At 41.6% G+C, this 16,898-nt stretch overlaps 1 protein-coding gene across 1 annotated transcript in view; it reads left to right on the top strand.

The window, feature by feature from the left end:
- Positions 1-614: 614 nt before the first annotated feature.
- MOB2 (MOB kinase activator 2) overlaps positions 615-16,898 on the top strand; it is a 127,672-nt gene continuing 111,388 nt past the window's right edge. The window contains exon 1 of the mRNA XM_077321478.1: positions 615-994. Within this exon, the coding sequence (XP_077177593.1) occupies positions 978-994 (17 nt within the window). The 5' untranslated portion in view covers positions 615-977. The remainder of the gene's footprint in view (positions 995-16,898) is intronic.

The following is a 16,898-nucleotide window of genomic DNA, read 5'->3' as shown; positions in this document are numbered from 1 at the left end:
CATCTGGTTTTGGAATTAGGGTCATTGTGGCTGGGCAGGTAGTTGTGAATTTCATGCATTTTGCAGGAAGCTGGACTAAATGACCCGGTTGATCCCTTCCAACTCTGTTATGATTCCACTAATTCTCACACGTTTTGCTTTTGAATATTTACAGCATGAATTTGATTTTGAATACAAGTATGCATTACATCGAGACTCATCATACATAGCTCGTAAATGTGTTATCTTTTGTATTACGATGCACTGTGTTACTTTACATTTTACTCACTGTCCTCACTGTTTCAACGTACCTGCTATTAAGTATTGGAAAGGTTTTTAAAAACACACCACTAAAGTATGCACAATATATGTCGTGTTTCTTAAGTAATAAAGCAAGCTAAACTTAATGGCAGGCATGTATTCGGCTTTAACCCCCAACCTTACAATTTCTAGCCATTTTCGACCTTTATTTTGCACGAGTGCGTGTATCTATAGCCACGCGAACAACTGGTTTCGAACTTCCCTTTCCCTGACACGCCCCTACTCCCAACAGGGAGACTACATTTCCCATCGTGCTTCGGGAGGCCGGTCAGTTCCGGGTTGCTGTAGCCGGGCGTGTGAGCGGGAGGGGTGGAGAAATGCTGGAGGAAAGGCTGTGTGTTTACTTCCGGCCACCCTGCGAGCCCAGAGAGAGAGAGAGCGAGCGAGTGCCACTCACTCCGGCTGGCTGGTGGAGGGGACCCGGCGGGCGCTGCCTTGGAGGCGGAAACCCAGCGGAGCCGCCCGGAGGGGAAGCCGAGGCAGAGAGGGCGCCAGGCGGGAGAAGGTCCGGTCTGGGACGGGCACCCATGAGCCTCCCCCGAGGCCGGAGCGAGCGGTGAGGAGAGGAGTTCGGGCGGGCAGGCGGGGACACCACCAGAGCCGTCCGCCTGCCTGCCTGCTCACTCTCCCGGCCGGCCGGCCCAGCTCCGCGGCGGCGCATAGCAGCAGGCGGCGTCATGGACTGGCTCATGGGGTGAGTAGGGTGGTCTGGTTGGGCAGGTGGTGGTGGTGGTGGGGGGGCAGGGCAGTGACCCCGAGCAGTGAGGCACCCATGGCTAGCGTGTTCCCTCGCGCGCCCGGTGGGCTGGCTGCGGCATGGCCCCAGGCACAGTTATTCGTGCAGAGTTGTGCCATGTTTCCTGAGTAGCTCTCAAGGTTAGCTTACACGTGTACAGCACACGAATACGTAAAGAGCGTTGGTTAAAACCAGGTAAGCAAATGCTGGATTAAAAGGCGTGCGAGAGTGTTTAGAAGTTCCCTTTGAGGAAGAGTGTATACATTAAAAAACCCTGTCCCCTAAAAACTTACAAGGATTATAAAACAACACAGGTGTGAAGTGTTCTCAGGGACTGGGGGTTTGGTGGGTGGAGGGACAGCAAATCAGGATTCTTTATGAAGGTTTAGGTAGGCATAATTGCCTGAGGAACTTTGAGCCCTCCTATAGTACAAGTTTGCAATTGCTAGTTGTGGAAATCTCTCTTAAGGGGTAAAATGAAAGGCTGGGTAATGGGAATGTAGAGTGCTTGCTTTTATATCAGTGGTGCCCTGGTCTCTGGTGGGCAGATGAAGGTTCTGCTGAGTGTCACTGGTTAGTTGATGAGACATTTTAGCATGGAGCATCACAGCAACTGGTTTGGAGCTTGCCTTTCTGAAGACCAAGAAATACAACAAAATGGTTGGTAATGCTGTTTAGCATGGGCCAAAGTGTTTTTTAATAGCAGGAGACTTCAAGGACAAGGGAGTCTCCTGAAAAACATAACTTGCCCAGGCTGAGAAGTGGAGATGGATGTGCAATAATAGTAGGAAGGGAAATGCTGTAATTATTTGTAGTCTTGCATTGTTGAGTATATTACTGCCTGCTGTTCATTTTTCAATATGTCAGTTCAACAATATTCCTATTCTAGACTAGACTAGATTGCAAGAGGAATGAAATGCAAAGGATAAATTATGCTGTATTAATCAACATGTTAATCATTTAGATTCTGAAGAGGCAAGTCTCAGCATATTTCCATCAACTTGCACTTCAGTTTTTGCCGTACTATTTCAGGTCACACCTTGAAACTTTTCAACACTTGGCTTGGCATTATGTAGAAGCTGAGACCTTGGCAGAGGTTAAAACTAAATCATTGTCATGCCAGGAGGTTTTGGAGAGCGTGGGATTAGTAGTACTAATTACACACACAGAAAGGCAGCAGAAAAGAATTTGCTGCTGTTCTAGGGTTAAAAGTCTCAGATAGGTGAAGGACATTAACTATGCCCGAGTGCAAAAATTAAAATTCAGATTGTATAAATATGCATGATAGGGTGAATTTTGGTGAGCTATGCATTTCATTATTGGATATTTTGTTCTTCAGTGAATGCAGAATTTGTCAGTAATGCTGATTCTCAAGTTGTTTGGTTTTGTGGAGTGGTTTGAGCTTGAGCTAGAGTGTGATGTTTTGTTGGGATAGTCTAGAAGACAGCCCTGTGTCAATTTAGGTATGCTCCTGGAAATAGGCTTGGAACTCATTAACTCTAGCACATGGAAGAAAAAAAAAACAGTGTTCATCCACTATGACATGTTGCAAAACACCTCTAGCTAGCGATCTTATTTCTCATGCTTTTGGTAAGATAAATTCCATATCTCATGGGAGGAAACTTATGCTTATGGTTTCCCCTGCCAGAGTCAGTCTGAGGTTTTTGGTTTTGTTTTGGTAAAGGCTTACACAATATTTATGCTTCTCTGACATAATATGGGAAGAAATAGAAGTAACACAAGTAATAGACTCTTGATAAGTATCCATAATTATAATGCCAGAATAGTTCTACTTTTTTACTTTTACGAACTGCTAAGCACCTGAATTATAGTACAGAAACTTGTTTCTCTACAGGTTAAATTCAGTAATTATATATAATGCTCATTGTGTTTTGCTTGTATGCTCATGTTACTGAATCATAAGGTAGAGCATAGAATATGGTGCTTTATTTAAAACATTCCATCAGAATCAGTGTCAGTGTTTGTTTTGTGGCACAATTGTTATGTGAAAGATTTCATATAGAAGATCTTTCTTGAAACCCTAATTCTGGATAAAACATATATTCTCCAGTGTAACTTGGAACTTTAGTGGTTATATGCATTTCCTCTTCACAGCTATTAGCTGGACTTCTGTTACATCATCAGCATTAGTGCCTGCTTTATTAAGTCTGATCTCAATATCATGAATAAGTTTTGGTTATGAAGGAGAAAGATTTGGTGGTGGATGGGAATAAATAATACTTAAAACTCTGCTGTCTGCAGTATTATCTGTGTTTCCAGAATAAACCATACAGTATCTGTTCACTGTTGCAAGGCTTTAGTAGCATGCAACTTCAACTACTTCCTTCAATGAAAGGTAGCCCTTTTGAGAAAGAAAAGAGAAGGAAATAAATGCTGTATGACAGGGGTAGTCAACCTGTGGTCCTCCAGATGTTCATGGACTACAATTCCCATGAGCCCCTGCCAGTGTTTGCTGGCAGGGGCTCATGGGAATTGAAGTTCATGAACATCTGGAGGACCACAGGTTGACTACCCCTGCTGTATGATATCAATGTGTAAAATAAAAAAATAAACTTAAATGTTAGTGATTTTCACAACTTACAGGTACAGAAATTATGTATATGATTTTTTTAATACATTTTCCTCACCATTCTAATACAAATGCTTGTTTACCTGTAATACAATGTAGGTTATTTTTGGTATTGTAACTTTATAACTGTAGTAACCAGCTTTCAATAGGAGGAATAGATTGTATTGATACTCTGTAACTAGAGTTAGTTTTATTCTAGATTTTCAGTTTTCTAAGATTAACCCTCCTTTGTCATCTGTAGCACTTTCAGGAAATTTTTGGACATGGATAACTGATTATTCAATCCTATGCACCTTTTTTTGGAAGTACCACTTATTTCATTGGAACTTGACTCCAGATAACTGTGCATAAGGCTGAAGCTTTGCAACTTATATAGGTGCAATGATTCCCAGTACCATAACTGGTATATAGAGATTGGAAATGCCTATGGGCTTATAGGTTTCCTCCTGTACTTCCGAAACGTCCTTTGAGTTTTTATCATTTATAAAAATATAGCATCGGCACTGTCATAGTTAGCCATAGCCAGGTTTTGAGGCCAGATCAGATCTTCTGTAGAGGGCTATAGCCAAAGTGCTTCAAGTTGCCTAGGAGTATTAAATTTCTGTTTGTATATTAGTATAAAAATATTGAGTGTATGAAAAGTTAAGAATCACAGTCCTATGACTAGGCAGTCAACATGGTGGCATTTTATATCTGTGGTTTTCTGAATTGTAATTGCTATATTGCCACCAGATCTTACACTTAAGAGGTGAGTTACGCAATACATTGCACATTTTAAAAATTCAGGAAAGCAAAATATTCCCAGGGTATGGTGGAAGTGTGTTATAATAGCCAGCATTGGCTGTGGTTCAGAATACCTTATATTGTTGGACTGTCTGCTGTGAGAACAGCAACAAATCAGTGAGCTTTAAGAATTAATGACAAATATTATCCTTTCATTGATGTGAGTTTCTTAACTTAGATCTTATATTTTTATTATGAAGGAAAGATGTCTTTATTGGACAGGACAAAGACTGTAACTTTTTATAATGTAATCCCCTGTGATGCAAAAGTTAATGTGTCTAAGATTGGGTAAACTCAGGTCTCATTTCCCAATTAGCTGCTAGTGATTTTGAAGCAGACTCGCTCCTCTCTTAGCCTAGCCTACCTTGGAAGGTAAAAATTGAGGATAAAATTGGGGCAGGGGATGGAAGCAATAATACATGGTGTCCTGGCCAGTGTAAAACAAAGGCTAAGTGAAAGAGTTTAATAACAAATGACCTGCATTGCCACCAAGGGCAAAACAGTTGCTGCCTGCTCTGCCCTTCTCCAGCTCCTGAAAGAATAAAGGGAACCTGTCTCCTGGAATGTAGGAAGCTCCTGGGGAGAAAGTTGTTGCTACCTGCCCTGCTCCCCACTGTATCTGTGGATGCCTGTTTTATGACAAGCAGGGTGTTCTTTTTAGCAAAGTAGTATTTGATAGTTTTCTCTTGTTATTGACACTGTAAGTCATTTGAGTCCGCAGGATGGTTAAAAGTGTCCTGATAATAGATAGTAATGTGTCAATTGCAAACAACATCTCCCTCATGCTGCCTGTTGTGTACACTTGCGTTTATCTACATGCACTTTTCATATGCTGGATATGTTCTTCAGCCTATTTCTGGATGGTACATTTATTGGTGTAGTGTCAAACATATAAATGGTCTAGTGCGGTGGTCCCCTGGCACTGGGCCGCAGCTCCCTCTCTCCCCCCCCCATAAGAAACTTCCAGGCCACAAGCAAATTGGCCGCAAAAGCGGCCAATTAGCTTATGGCCTGGCAAGCTTCTTTTTGTGGGAGGGGGGAGAGGGAAACAGGGTGCGCATGCGCATTGCGCATGTGTGGTCGGGTCGCGCATGCACGTTTGTGCCATGCACTGCCACAGACAAGCATTGTGCAAGTGCGGCTGGTCGCGCATGCGGGTTTGCGCTATGCGCGGCCACAGACGTGCATGTGCGGGACTCCTGCGCATGCACACATGCACGGCAGGGTCGCACATGTGCATTTGCACCATGCACAGCCGCAAACGTCACCCGCCCCGCTCCCGCCGGTCCACAGCCTCAAGAAGGTTGTGTACCACTGGTCTAGCGTGATTTCTAGTAGTACACCATTCATGGTTTTTGTTGTGAAGGCAGCATGAGTGGCTTATTGCAATGGGAATGTCCCTTCTCAGTCTTGCATTCGCACAGAAAGTGGTTGGGATAATGCTATAGAAGCATTATATTGATGAAATAGTGGCTGTTCTGGATGCAACTTCCATGGTAACTCAGATGTTGGGATGCAGGTGTTTATTGAGAGAGAGCAAGTTTGGTGTAGTGGTTAGGAGTGCGGACTTCTAATCTGGCATGCCAGGTTCGATTCTGCACTCCCTCACATACAACCAGCTGGGTGACCTTGGGCTCGCCACGGCACTGATAAAACTGTTCTGACCAGGCAGTGATATCAGGGCTCTCTCAGCCTCACCCACCCCACAGGGTGTCTGTTGTGGGAAGAGGAATGGGAAGGCGACTGTAAGGCGCTTTGAGCCTCCTTCGGGTATGGAAAAGCGGCATATAAGAACCAACTCTTCTTCTTCTTCTTCTTGGCCATATGCATTATGCTCATTAAAACATAATTGCCTTGCTAGATTGGACCAAGGGTTTTATGAAGTCTGTTAGTTGCTAAGAACGAATAGCCATATGCTTCTAAGAAGCCAGCAGTCAGAGCATAAAAGCAACACTCCTTTATAACAGTCTCCCCCTGCCAGATATTCAGAGAAATCTTGCTTCTCTAATACAAATATACAATTTAGCCATCATGGCTCTGATAGGCATATCTCCCATAATAGTCCACATTAAAAGCTGTCTGTGCCTGTGGCCATCACCCTATCTTATGGCAACCAATTCCATAAGTTATGTGAGTAAGAACTCTGCCTTGGTCTTGATCTAATGTTCATGTTCATTCATAGCTAGAATTTGTCTCTTACAACCTTTCATAGCATTTCTGATTCCTCATCCTGGTTTCCGTATGATTTCTAACATTTTCTTGAATAAACATTGGTAAAAGAATTTTACTCTTTTTTTTTTTTTGCAGTCTTCTTATCCTTCATCCTTTTACATCCTTGGAATCTAATAATCCAACTCTCTCCATGACTGTCTTTCTTTAGAAGTTTATATAGAAAGGTTATCAATGTGTTCCTCAGGTAGTTTTTTTTACTTGCCTTACCAGTTTTAGGTGCATGTTCTGCTAAAGTTTATGCAATCCCCCCCCCCCCCATTTTATCAAGGCTTCCACTTTTTAAAGGAAACCATCTTGCCTATGACAACTTTCTTGGTGGTATTTAGCTATAACTTTTGGTTTTACATTTCTTAATGAACAGTGTATAATTTATTGGATTTTCTGCTATGATGACTTAGTGGTATCCTGAAGAGATCTGACCTCCTGGATTCAGTCTTTCAATTAATTGACACTTTAAAAAAGTATATCCTTTTAAAAAATTAAATGTGACCATGTGGACCTTTTTGAAGTTTTCCAGTAGAATGCTTGTAGGTTGGTAGCATTTTGGTCACTGCTCCAAATTGATTGAACAGTGTTTTAACTGGGCAGTGGATCAAAATGAAGCCAAGATTGTCTCCTTCTGGTCTGTGCTTAAGTTCAAAGAAGATGGCTGTAATGTTGTGAAATGACTCCATATTGCCACCTTATAGGTAGAAAATATTTTAGTGTTAGCAATAGGAAGTTAAATACAAATCTGTTTTCAGTTTGTGATATTGATATCCTTGATACAGACAGGTTGGTGTATTACTATTTTTTTTAATCATTCAATTAAATTTCAATGAGAAGTTCTGTTTCATTTCAGGGAATAATTAGAGAAGCCAGAAATGCTTCTGTACATTTTAGACTTTGCTGCTTTATACACTATGAGTTAGTGGTTCCTAACTCAGTATAATTGTAGCTTGTGGACTAACTTGTGTTATGCAAGGAGGCATGTCAGAACTTGGGACTTTTTCACTGAAAATATGTTCCTGTTAAGGAACTAACCAATTCAGGAGGTAAAAGGTTGATACAGTAAACTTAGTGGGTTTGATATGGAAAATCTGTTTGAATGGAAGGGATTTTTTTTTGTCAATGGATCAGACATCCTTTATCCTGTATCTTCATCAGATTGCTCTCAGAATGATGTTCCTGTGTACCTCCAAAAGCAACATAGGAGGCAGGTTTAGAAATTTACAGTGGGGAAAGGAATTTGCAAAAAAAATCACCTTTCTTCTTCCATCAGCAAAAACTTCTACTTGATTGTGAGTCAGTTACATCATATCACCTTATTTGTCTTATCCATTCAGCACTACACACAATCCCCTTTCCACACATCCCCTTTCTGTTGCTCTGGCTACTTCCTGTAGTTCCTTTATTAAGGGGTTTTCTTAAAAGCTTTGTTACATCTGTATACTCCTTAGGCTGTGCATTTCCTGACTTAAATTGATTCCTGTCCTTTACTCTTAATTTATTTGCCCAAATTTCCCAAGGAATGATTCATCCTTTTTACCTTCATTACTCAGCTTGCTCAATACACTTTTTATCTCTGTTAATGCTCTTTTGCAGAATTTCTTTAGGGGACATCAAAAGAACAGTCTGATTGTAGTAATTGCCAATCCACCTTCCTCTCTTGATTATCTGCTATCTACCTGGCTAATTATGTTAATGAACCACCATGATTAACACCAAGTCTAGGAATCTCCTTTTCCTCTTAAGGCCTAGCCAGCCACTCCCCTCCCTTGTACTCTGTTCAAGATTCCTCCACTTGTTAGACTGCTCTGTTTCCTTTCCCATCACTTCATTAAACTTTCCACTGCACCCTTCAGTCCTTTTCTGCCTGTGTCACTCAGTGACCTAATCCAATCGTACTACATGCTCCTATGATTTTATCCCCTGTTGACTTCTGGTCTCCATTTCCCTTGTCATTCTTTTAACAACATCATCTAATCCCCTTCTTCTGGCTCCTTCCCTTTTGCACTCAAATGTGCTGCAGCTCCCCCTTCTCACTGGCCCTTTGACCCATTTTCCTCTTCAACTGTCACCCAATTTCCCTTCTGTTTGCTTCCAATTTCCTGCAGCATACTGCTTATTCCCACCATTTCAATATTCTGTCTGTCTCCTTTCTGAGCTCCTATATTGTCTGGCTTCTGAAAGTGCCCTCACCACAACAGCTTATTTAACATTACCTCAAAGGAAGAGAAGAGCTATTTTGTACCTCACTTGCAACTACTTGAAGGAGTCTCAAAGTGGCTTATAATTGCCTTTCCTTCCTTTCCCTGCAACAGACACCCTGTGATGTAAGTGAGGCTGAGAGAGCTCTGAGAGAACTGTGACTAACCCAGGGTCATCCAGCTGGCTTCAACTGGAGAAGTGGGGAATCAAACCCTGTTCTCCAGATTAGAGTCTGCTTCTCTTAACCACTTCACCAAGCTAGCTCTTGCCAGCCAGGTTTTCCTGTGCATTTCCTCTGTCCTTTGGGGTCCCACAGGGATCTATCTGCCCTCGTCCTGTTCACTTTATTTGATGACCATGAATAATGTCACCAGATAACGTGTGATTTATTACAACCTATATAGTGATAACTACCTCTGCCTGTCTGTCCGTTGTCATTTGTGATATTTTATCATATTGCATGTGCTTCACCCCTCTTCCATTTCACCAATACCACAGCCTCTATGAGGAAAATTAGTCCAGGGCTCAACAAATCTCAGATAACCATGACACCTAGAAATCTGACTGTGGTGTCTGATATTTAGAAACAGGGTGGCCATCCATCAGGAGGAAAAGCTGGGTGTCATCTGCATATTGGTGACAGCTCAGCCCAAATTTCCACACCAGTTGAGCAAGAGGGTGCATAAAGATGTTGACTAGGATTGGAGAGAGAACTGTTTCGTGAGGGACTCCACATGCAAGCTGGTAGTGGCTTGATGAACTCTCTCCTAGACCTTCTGGAATGACTTCTTGCTAGGCTGAATTAATGTTGCCAGCTCCCCTGTCTCTGTGTGAGAATATGACTGCTGCAGACTAAGATACCAAGACTTTAATTTCTTTTGAAATTTAGTTCCCTATATAAAATATTTCTCACTGAATAGATGTGCTATGTGGGTCAAGGCCTCTGAGGAAAGGGTGATTATCTGTTGAACAAATAGAAAGATTTTCCCAAACATAGACCTTAGATATAACTTTGACAGGGTAACCTTGGACTGTGGAACATACAGGAGAATGTATTTTTTTCTGTTGTGCTACGGAGAAAACCATCTTGTTGGGCATTTCAGTTTTGGCACCCTTAAGAGGTAACTTGTGGTGTGGGTTTAAAATTACGGATTTATAATCCACTGCAGTAACGTAAGAATTTTCGGATTCCAAACTTCTCATTCGGAGTGCACACACAGTTTCCTGAAAAGAGTAAGAATGAACTGTTGAATAACTGAACCAGAATAGCTGAACATCATACATGGACTGTGGGCAACAATGCACTGGGTTGGAGGATATTTTCAAGGGTTTCCACAGCATGAAGTACTTGCCTTTCCTTCTAAAGCTGATACAGGGTTCATAGGAGGGCACTCCTTCAAGTTTGGCTACAGGCCAGGAGGTTTTCAGATCTGTTGGACTGTAAATGGAACAAACAAAACAATTGAACAGAAGTTGACTTAATTTTAAAAACATCTTTGTAATTCTATCCAGTGCTAAAGTGAGTTCAGCTGGTAGTATTTGCAATGTTCTTGTTGTAGTTGTGTTTGGTATGTTTGCTGTGATGTTTCATGACCTCTGGCAAATATATCCAACATGCCCTGACATTAAGGACAATTGGAATAGCTGGAGTTTGGTATGTTGACTACATGTCCACATGTAACACATGTCCACATGTAACAACCTAGTGCTCTTTAAAAGTGTATGTATAAACATCACACTGTTCAGGATTGTAAGGTGACATTTGATGTCTTTGCTTGATTAATTGATATATGGTCTCACTATACCATCCTTTCCTTATACTGCTGCTAATTGTAATATGATACAGATGACTATTCTTCATGACAAAGAACTTTACTTTTAAATAGCAGAATATCTTCTGTATTAACTCTCATGTCCAGTTGTGATGAGAGTTTCCTTCCATGTTACCTTTCCTCAGTAACAAAATTATGAGATTAATTAACTGTAATAAAGTCAGACCTGTTGGATTTATATTCTGAAACTGGACTGCCATTATCTTGTAAATACTTTGGTGTGCTAGTATGAATGAATGAGTCCTGCTCTTTCTGTACAACAAGCCCCTGAGTTACAGTCGAGAGGATAGAATTGCATAGAGCAGTGGTCCCCAACCCCCAGTCCGGGGACTGGGACCGGTCCACAGATCAGTTGGTACCGGACTGCGGCTCCTCCTCGTCTTCCTCCCCAGTTGCTGCCTCGGGGGCTGCCCAGCCACTCTGCCGCTGGCTCACCTTTGGTGCTCTCCAGTGGCTGCCATGACTGGGGCTCCCCCTCGGCGTGGCACTGCACAGCTGCTGCTGGCAGCACCTCCTAGTGGGTGGCGGGAAGTCAGGGATGCTGGTGGAAAAGCAAGTGGAGCAGGGGCTAAAGTGGCGGTGACATCCCTCGGCAAAAGTCTACCTTCCTAGGCCTCAGTAAAATTGTCAAACGTTGACCGGTCCCGGTGATAAAAAGGTTGGGGATAGAGGATGTTGTATCGTTAATATGGATTTGTCCAGTAAAACACTTGCATAGACATGTCTGTTACTCCAAAACATGTAGCTATTCATATATTGCTTGGTTCAATTAAGAAAATATTTTAAGCTCTGTTTTTACACTGTATTTTTAAAGGTCACATTGAATTATTATTTGACACTTCCAAAGTATTTTATGCTGAGTTTGATCTGTGACCTTCAACTCTGCAGTGTCATTTGATCTAAAAGTGATAACTTGTTTTATGTGCATTTGTCATAGAGAAGGTCCTTTATTATTAGAGGGGATTTCTGTAATTTGCACTTGCTAGAAAGTAGGTTGTGTTGATAATTAATTCTATTGCTCCCTGAGGATTCAGAATGAGAGAACATTTTAGGGCTTATGTAAAATACAAGTGGAGACTCCTTGTGATGGGAATGCCATTCTTTTTCCTGCATGCCTGCCAGCCCAGCTACTTGTAAGGCAAGCCAGCAGAACTCACCACTCCCCTTCCCCTCTCATCTGTCCATGGGCCTGATCCACTCACCCAGTGGTGGTGGAGCGTGAGCAGCTCCTTCCCGATCAGTTTGCATTGCCAACTCTGGCAGTTTACATGGAGATGTGGTGGCAGTTTTTCTCCTTGCCTTCCTTATTCACCCACTTGCGTATCCTTATCCCTGCTGCTTGGTGGTGGCCCCTGTGCACTCACTGGCTGACTGAAGACAGGGCAGCAGCGTCTTCCACCCACAATGCTGCCATCTTGTCAAGGTGGTGGTGGTGGTGGTTCTGGCATGCCGACACCCGTACCTCCCCCCGTGCAGCGCGGTGCTGGCTGCTTCAGGCGCGAACTGCCGCTTCGGACACCGAAGCTCCCAACCCTAGCCTGCACCCAGCTACACTGTGGGGTACCTGCAAGGACTTGTGAGGCGCTATCTCCTTACCACCAGACTGTTTCTTCCTTTTCTGGCAGCTTACATACCCTCTCACTACTGTTGTTGAACAGTAGTAAACTGCTGGACCTGGGTGATCGACGGAAGTCTGGTGGGAGCAAGGTACCTGGTGGTTGCTGCTGGCCGGGCTCCAGTGAATCTTCCCTCACAAGCCAAAACACTCCTGTAAAGAGCCCTGCCCCCCCCCCCCCGCACACCTTTTAGTGTCAGAAACTAATCCTTCAACTGGCAATATTGTTACAGTTGCCTACCAGGAACCATTGAGGGAATTTGTTTCTTAAAGTTACAATCATTGCTTCTGGTATTATGTTGGGGGGAGGGTAGTCTCCTCTTCTGGTTAAGATATCCAATTTTTCTGCAAACCTGGGTCTTCTTCAGAAAGATCTGTCTTGTCTGCTCTTATGTAGCCACAGATATGGCCATGTTAAGTCTTTTTTGAGAAGTGGTGGGATAGAAATCCAGTCATAAATAAAACAATAGAGATATGAGAAAGTACTGTCTATTGATTTTCTTCTTGATATACATTAAAAGCCATGAATATTAGAATAATAATAATAATAATAATAATAATAATAATAATAATAAGAGTTGGTTCTTATATGCCGCTTTTCTCTACCCGAAGGAGGCTCAAAGCGGCTTACAGTCGCCTTCCCTTTCCTCTCCCCTGTGAGGTGGGTGAGGCTGAGAGAGCGCTGATATTCCTGCTCGGTAAGAACAGTTTTATCAGTGGCGTGGCGAGCCCAAGGCCACCCAGCTGGCTGCATGTGGGGGAGTGCAGAATCGAACCCAGCATGCCAGATTAGAAGTCTGCACTCCTAACCACTACACCAAACTGGCTCTCTAATGCCTTCTAGCTTCTTATGATGGCTGGATTGAGTTACTTTTTCTGTTAGCCTTTACATGTATGCATACAGGGAATATTTATCTTGAAATTAATGTAGTAGGAAATTGTCCTGTATTGGTCCTATATTTCCTGCATTATTTACAGGAAAATTTAGACAATAGCCTCAATGTGAGGTTATATTTGCTCCTCCCACTCACTGCCTTTTCAAGGAAGACAAGTGAGCAAGACACCTCCTGTTTTCAGCCTGTGTGATTTTACTAAGTATGTGACTTGCGGAAGGATGTCATACAATGCTCAAAGTCCATTAAAACATTTTTCGTCTTACTTTCGGAATACTTTTTTAGAATGACGTTTCATCAATGATATTGTTATCCCTATGGTTGTCATAAAGTTGTCAGTAGAATAAATATGAGACTTTCATTGTGAAACTAGATTCACAAGAAAATGTACTCTGTTGCACAGCGAAGGAAGTGGTCTTAAACAGGAAATTTGGCTTGTCTCAGTATACCGTTTCACTGATCAGTTTGGCATATCTGGAGCTTTGCTGAGGTATACTGGTTTACGTTTTGAGCTTGTTCCTTTTGATACCAATCAACTGTATATTTGAAGGAGACTCACATATAATTATGACATATTAGACCAGAGGGTTTTAAACTGAAGAATAGGGTGCTCAGACATCAACTGCTGTGTTGAGCAATGAATATGATTATTTGTCTCAAGTTTGCCACCCAGCATCAGTATTCTGAAAATTATCAGTAACTGCGGGAATCACTAACCCTCGTGTTATGTTCAGGCTGTCATGCTTCACTTACTAAAATGTTTCCTACTGAGTGTTCCTTCGTGCATCTCTTCTTGTTTAAAGCCATCAACTGTGAATTGACATCGGGTATCCACTGACACTTCCTGTACCTGATTATATCTACAAGGCTCTTGGCATACTCGGAAGTTTTACCTCATTGGTGCTTTTATTTTTATTTGACTAGGAAATCATTCTAATTTAAATGTCATTCAAATCACAGGCAGTTGTTAACAAAAGCTTTGAAAGAGTTTTTATTTATCTAAAGAATGTGTTTATTTAAAAAAAGCATTCTACTTAGAACATTATCTGAATTTCTCAAGGCTAATATTGCTTATTGGTTCAGTTTTATGACAGTAAACTATTAGGTTCCTAATTGCCTGTATAAAAATACTTTTCAGACCTTGGCTATGTTCAGAATGATATTTAAAAGTAAACAAAAAATGGGGGGTGGGGGATGGGAGACATCTATAAGTTGATGTCTTGCTATGCCATGCCATGTCCTGAAGGATATGGGATGAGATGCATGAGATATAAGCTTGTTTTTTGGTTTTGTAGTTAAAAAGGGGTGTTATTGGTTTGTTTTGGATGGTTTCAGTATTGTTTTGTTGTTTCAGTGTCATAATTTTATTATTACATGTTGGTTACCTGGAAGACACACTTTGGTGTGGGCCTTCATGACTTTCTATTCAAACTGGACAGATCATGGGGGATTGTAGAATTCCCTGAGGACATACCCACATTGCCAAATTTCAAATAGAATAAAATGCCTCTTTTTGAGGCAGTAAAAGACACCTATTTTAACATGAAATTCTATGGTATAGACTAGGAAAGATCCCATACAATGGGATCCAAAGACAGTAATACAGACAGAGTCCAGTAGCAGCTTTAAGACGAACAAAGATTTAATCAAGGTGTGAGCTTTCGAGTGCAAGCACCCTTCGTCAGGCTATGATCTTCTTACATGACAGGAAATATATAGCAAAAATCAGTTCTGTTACATCTGTGTCACAACCAGATACAGCCAATGATAATCCTTTGTCAAAACAGCCAGTGACATAGTCTGACGAAGAGTGCTTGCACTCGAAAGCTCACGCCTTGATTAAATCTTTGTTGGTCTTAAAGGTGCTACTGGGCTCTGATTTTATTGTGCTACTTCAGACCAACATGGCTACTCATTTGAAAGTAATACAGACAGTACTTAGCCTGAGGAATAGTAGCACAAGGAAAAGGTACACTGACAAGACAAGGGCCTTTGAAGACAAAAAAAAAAGGTAAGGCTTTTGGGCACTTAGGCACCAGCAGGAAGACATCGAGGCAGATTTGTTTGGATTGGAAGCAAAGTTTGGAGAGAAGAAGGAGGTATACAGACTGCAAGGGAAAATTTGGCATAGCATAGCAGGGGTTAGGGTAGGCTTTTAAAACGTTTCATGAAACCCTGGGGTTTCTTGAGGGCCCTGGAAGGGTTTCCTGAATGGGTTGGAGTAAATTTTTATATACTTTTTAAAAAATTGATAAACATTTAGTGGGTGAAATGACCATATATGGTCATGTCAACCTGCTCTCCCCTCTCAAAATGACCCATGAAGGGGCCTAGAGGGGGTCATAAGGGGAGAGGCCCTGGGTGGGCATGTACACAGCTTTGCTTCCCACCCATATTTTGCATGATTGTGCCACTTCTGGGGTTTCTTGAAACTTGAAGAAAGTTTCTCAATGATAAAAAGGTTAAGAAAGGCTGTGATAGGGGATTGGAGGAATGCGAAGTCCATCCCATATCCTTCAGGACTGGAATATTTCACACACATATATAATCCTAGTGATTACAACTTAAAAGTAAAACCAATAAAGGTAAAAACGGCAATAATACAAGAAAATAGCAAAAAGCACTTCATTTTTGAAGGGGTGTTAATCATGAAAGAAATGCACTTCTAATGTACATGATTCTCATGTCTCCATTTTATATTCACAACACTTCTGTGAAGCAGGTTAGTCTGAGAGAGGACATTTGGCCCAAGGGGTGCCCAGGAAGCTTCAAGATTTAAAGCTGGGTCATCAAGATCCTAGCCAGCACTCCTACCATTCCATCATGCTGGCTCTAATTTTATCCACCTGCATGGAATGAGTCTCCTCTATGTACATGAAGTTTTTCATGTTGTTTTGTATAAGAACTTGGATAATTATTTTCTTTTGTTACTGACATACATTCCTGATCACAGTGAAGGGCGGTATATAAACTGAATGAATGAATATCTAACTAAATAAATTACTTTCTGGCAGACATAGGTGGTTTTAATGCACTTGATATTATAAGCCATTTTTGTCTACTTATGATAGGCCCTTTAGCAAGTAGTTCCAAGGCAGATATATTTAAGTTTTCTGGACATGAACAGGTTTGCACTTTTTCTCACCATGTTTATAGGCTTGGAAGTTTTGCAACTCTAGTTTATTACAGAGATTAGTATAGGGATTATGGGGAAATATTTGTGTATTCTGTGTTCTTTATTCCAATAACTATTCTTCTGATTTCACAAATGGGCCCAGTGTTAATATTTTAGAATAGAGCAAAATAAACCACTTAACAGTTTATTAAAAACAATAAGCTATAGCTCTCATCACTATTCTTCAAACTTCCCCAGAAACTCTTTAAATAGCTGTTTTACAGCCTTGCTGGGAGGTCCCAAGGGTAGGTGCCTGCTTAGGTTTCTGTTCTAGATATCATTGTTTCATATTTCTTCTCTTGTTGAAATGAGCAAAGACCCTGGGTATTGATTGTACTGAATTCAAACTTTAGTACTACAGTTTTAAACACTAGACAGTAAGACTCATTGAAGCCAAAGACACCACCTCCTCAGCATGCTTTGAATAGAACGGTGAAAGAAATGGGAGCTCTCCCCCCCTCCATCTCTGTTAATAGCTCACTAGCTCAGGGGCCACACTTACCAAGGGATTGCCAGGGCAAAAAATTGGCAGGTTTGGATTCATTCATACAA

Source organism: Paroedura picta, chromosome 2 (genome assembly GCF_049243985.1).
Source record: "Paroedura picta isolate Pp20150507F chromosome 2, Ppicta_v3.0, whole genome shotgun sequence".
NCBI lineage: Eukaryota > Metazoa > Chordata > Lepidosauria > Squamata > Gekkonidae > Paroedura > Paroedura picta.
Note: the sequence above shows the minus strand (reverse complement) of the source record. Positions and strands in the feature narration are given on the sequence as shown.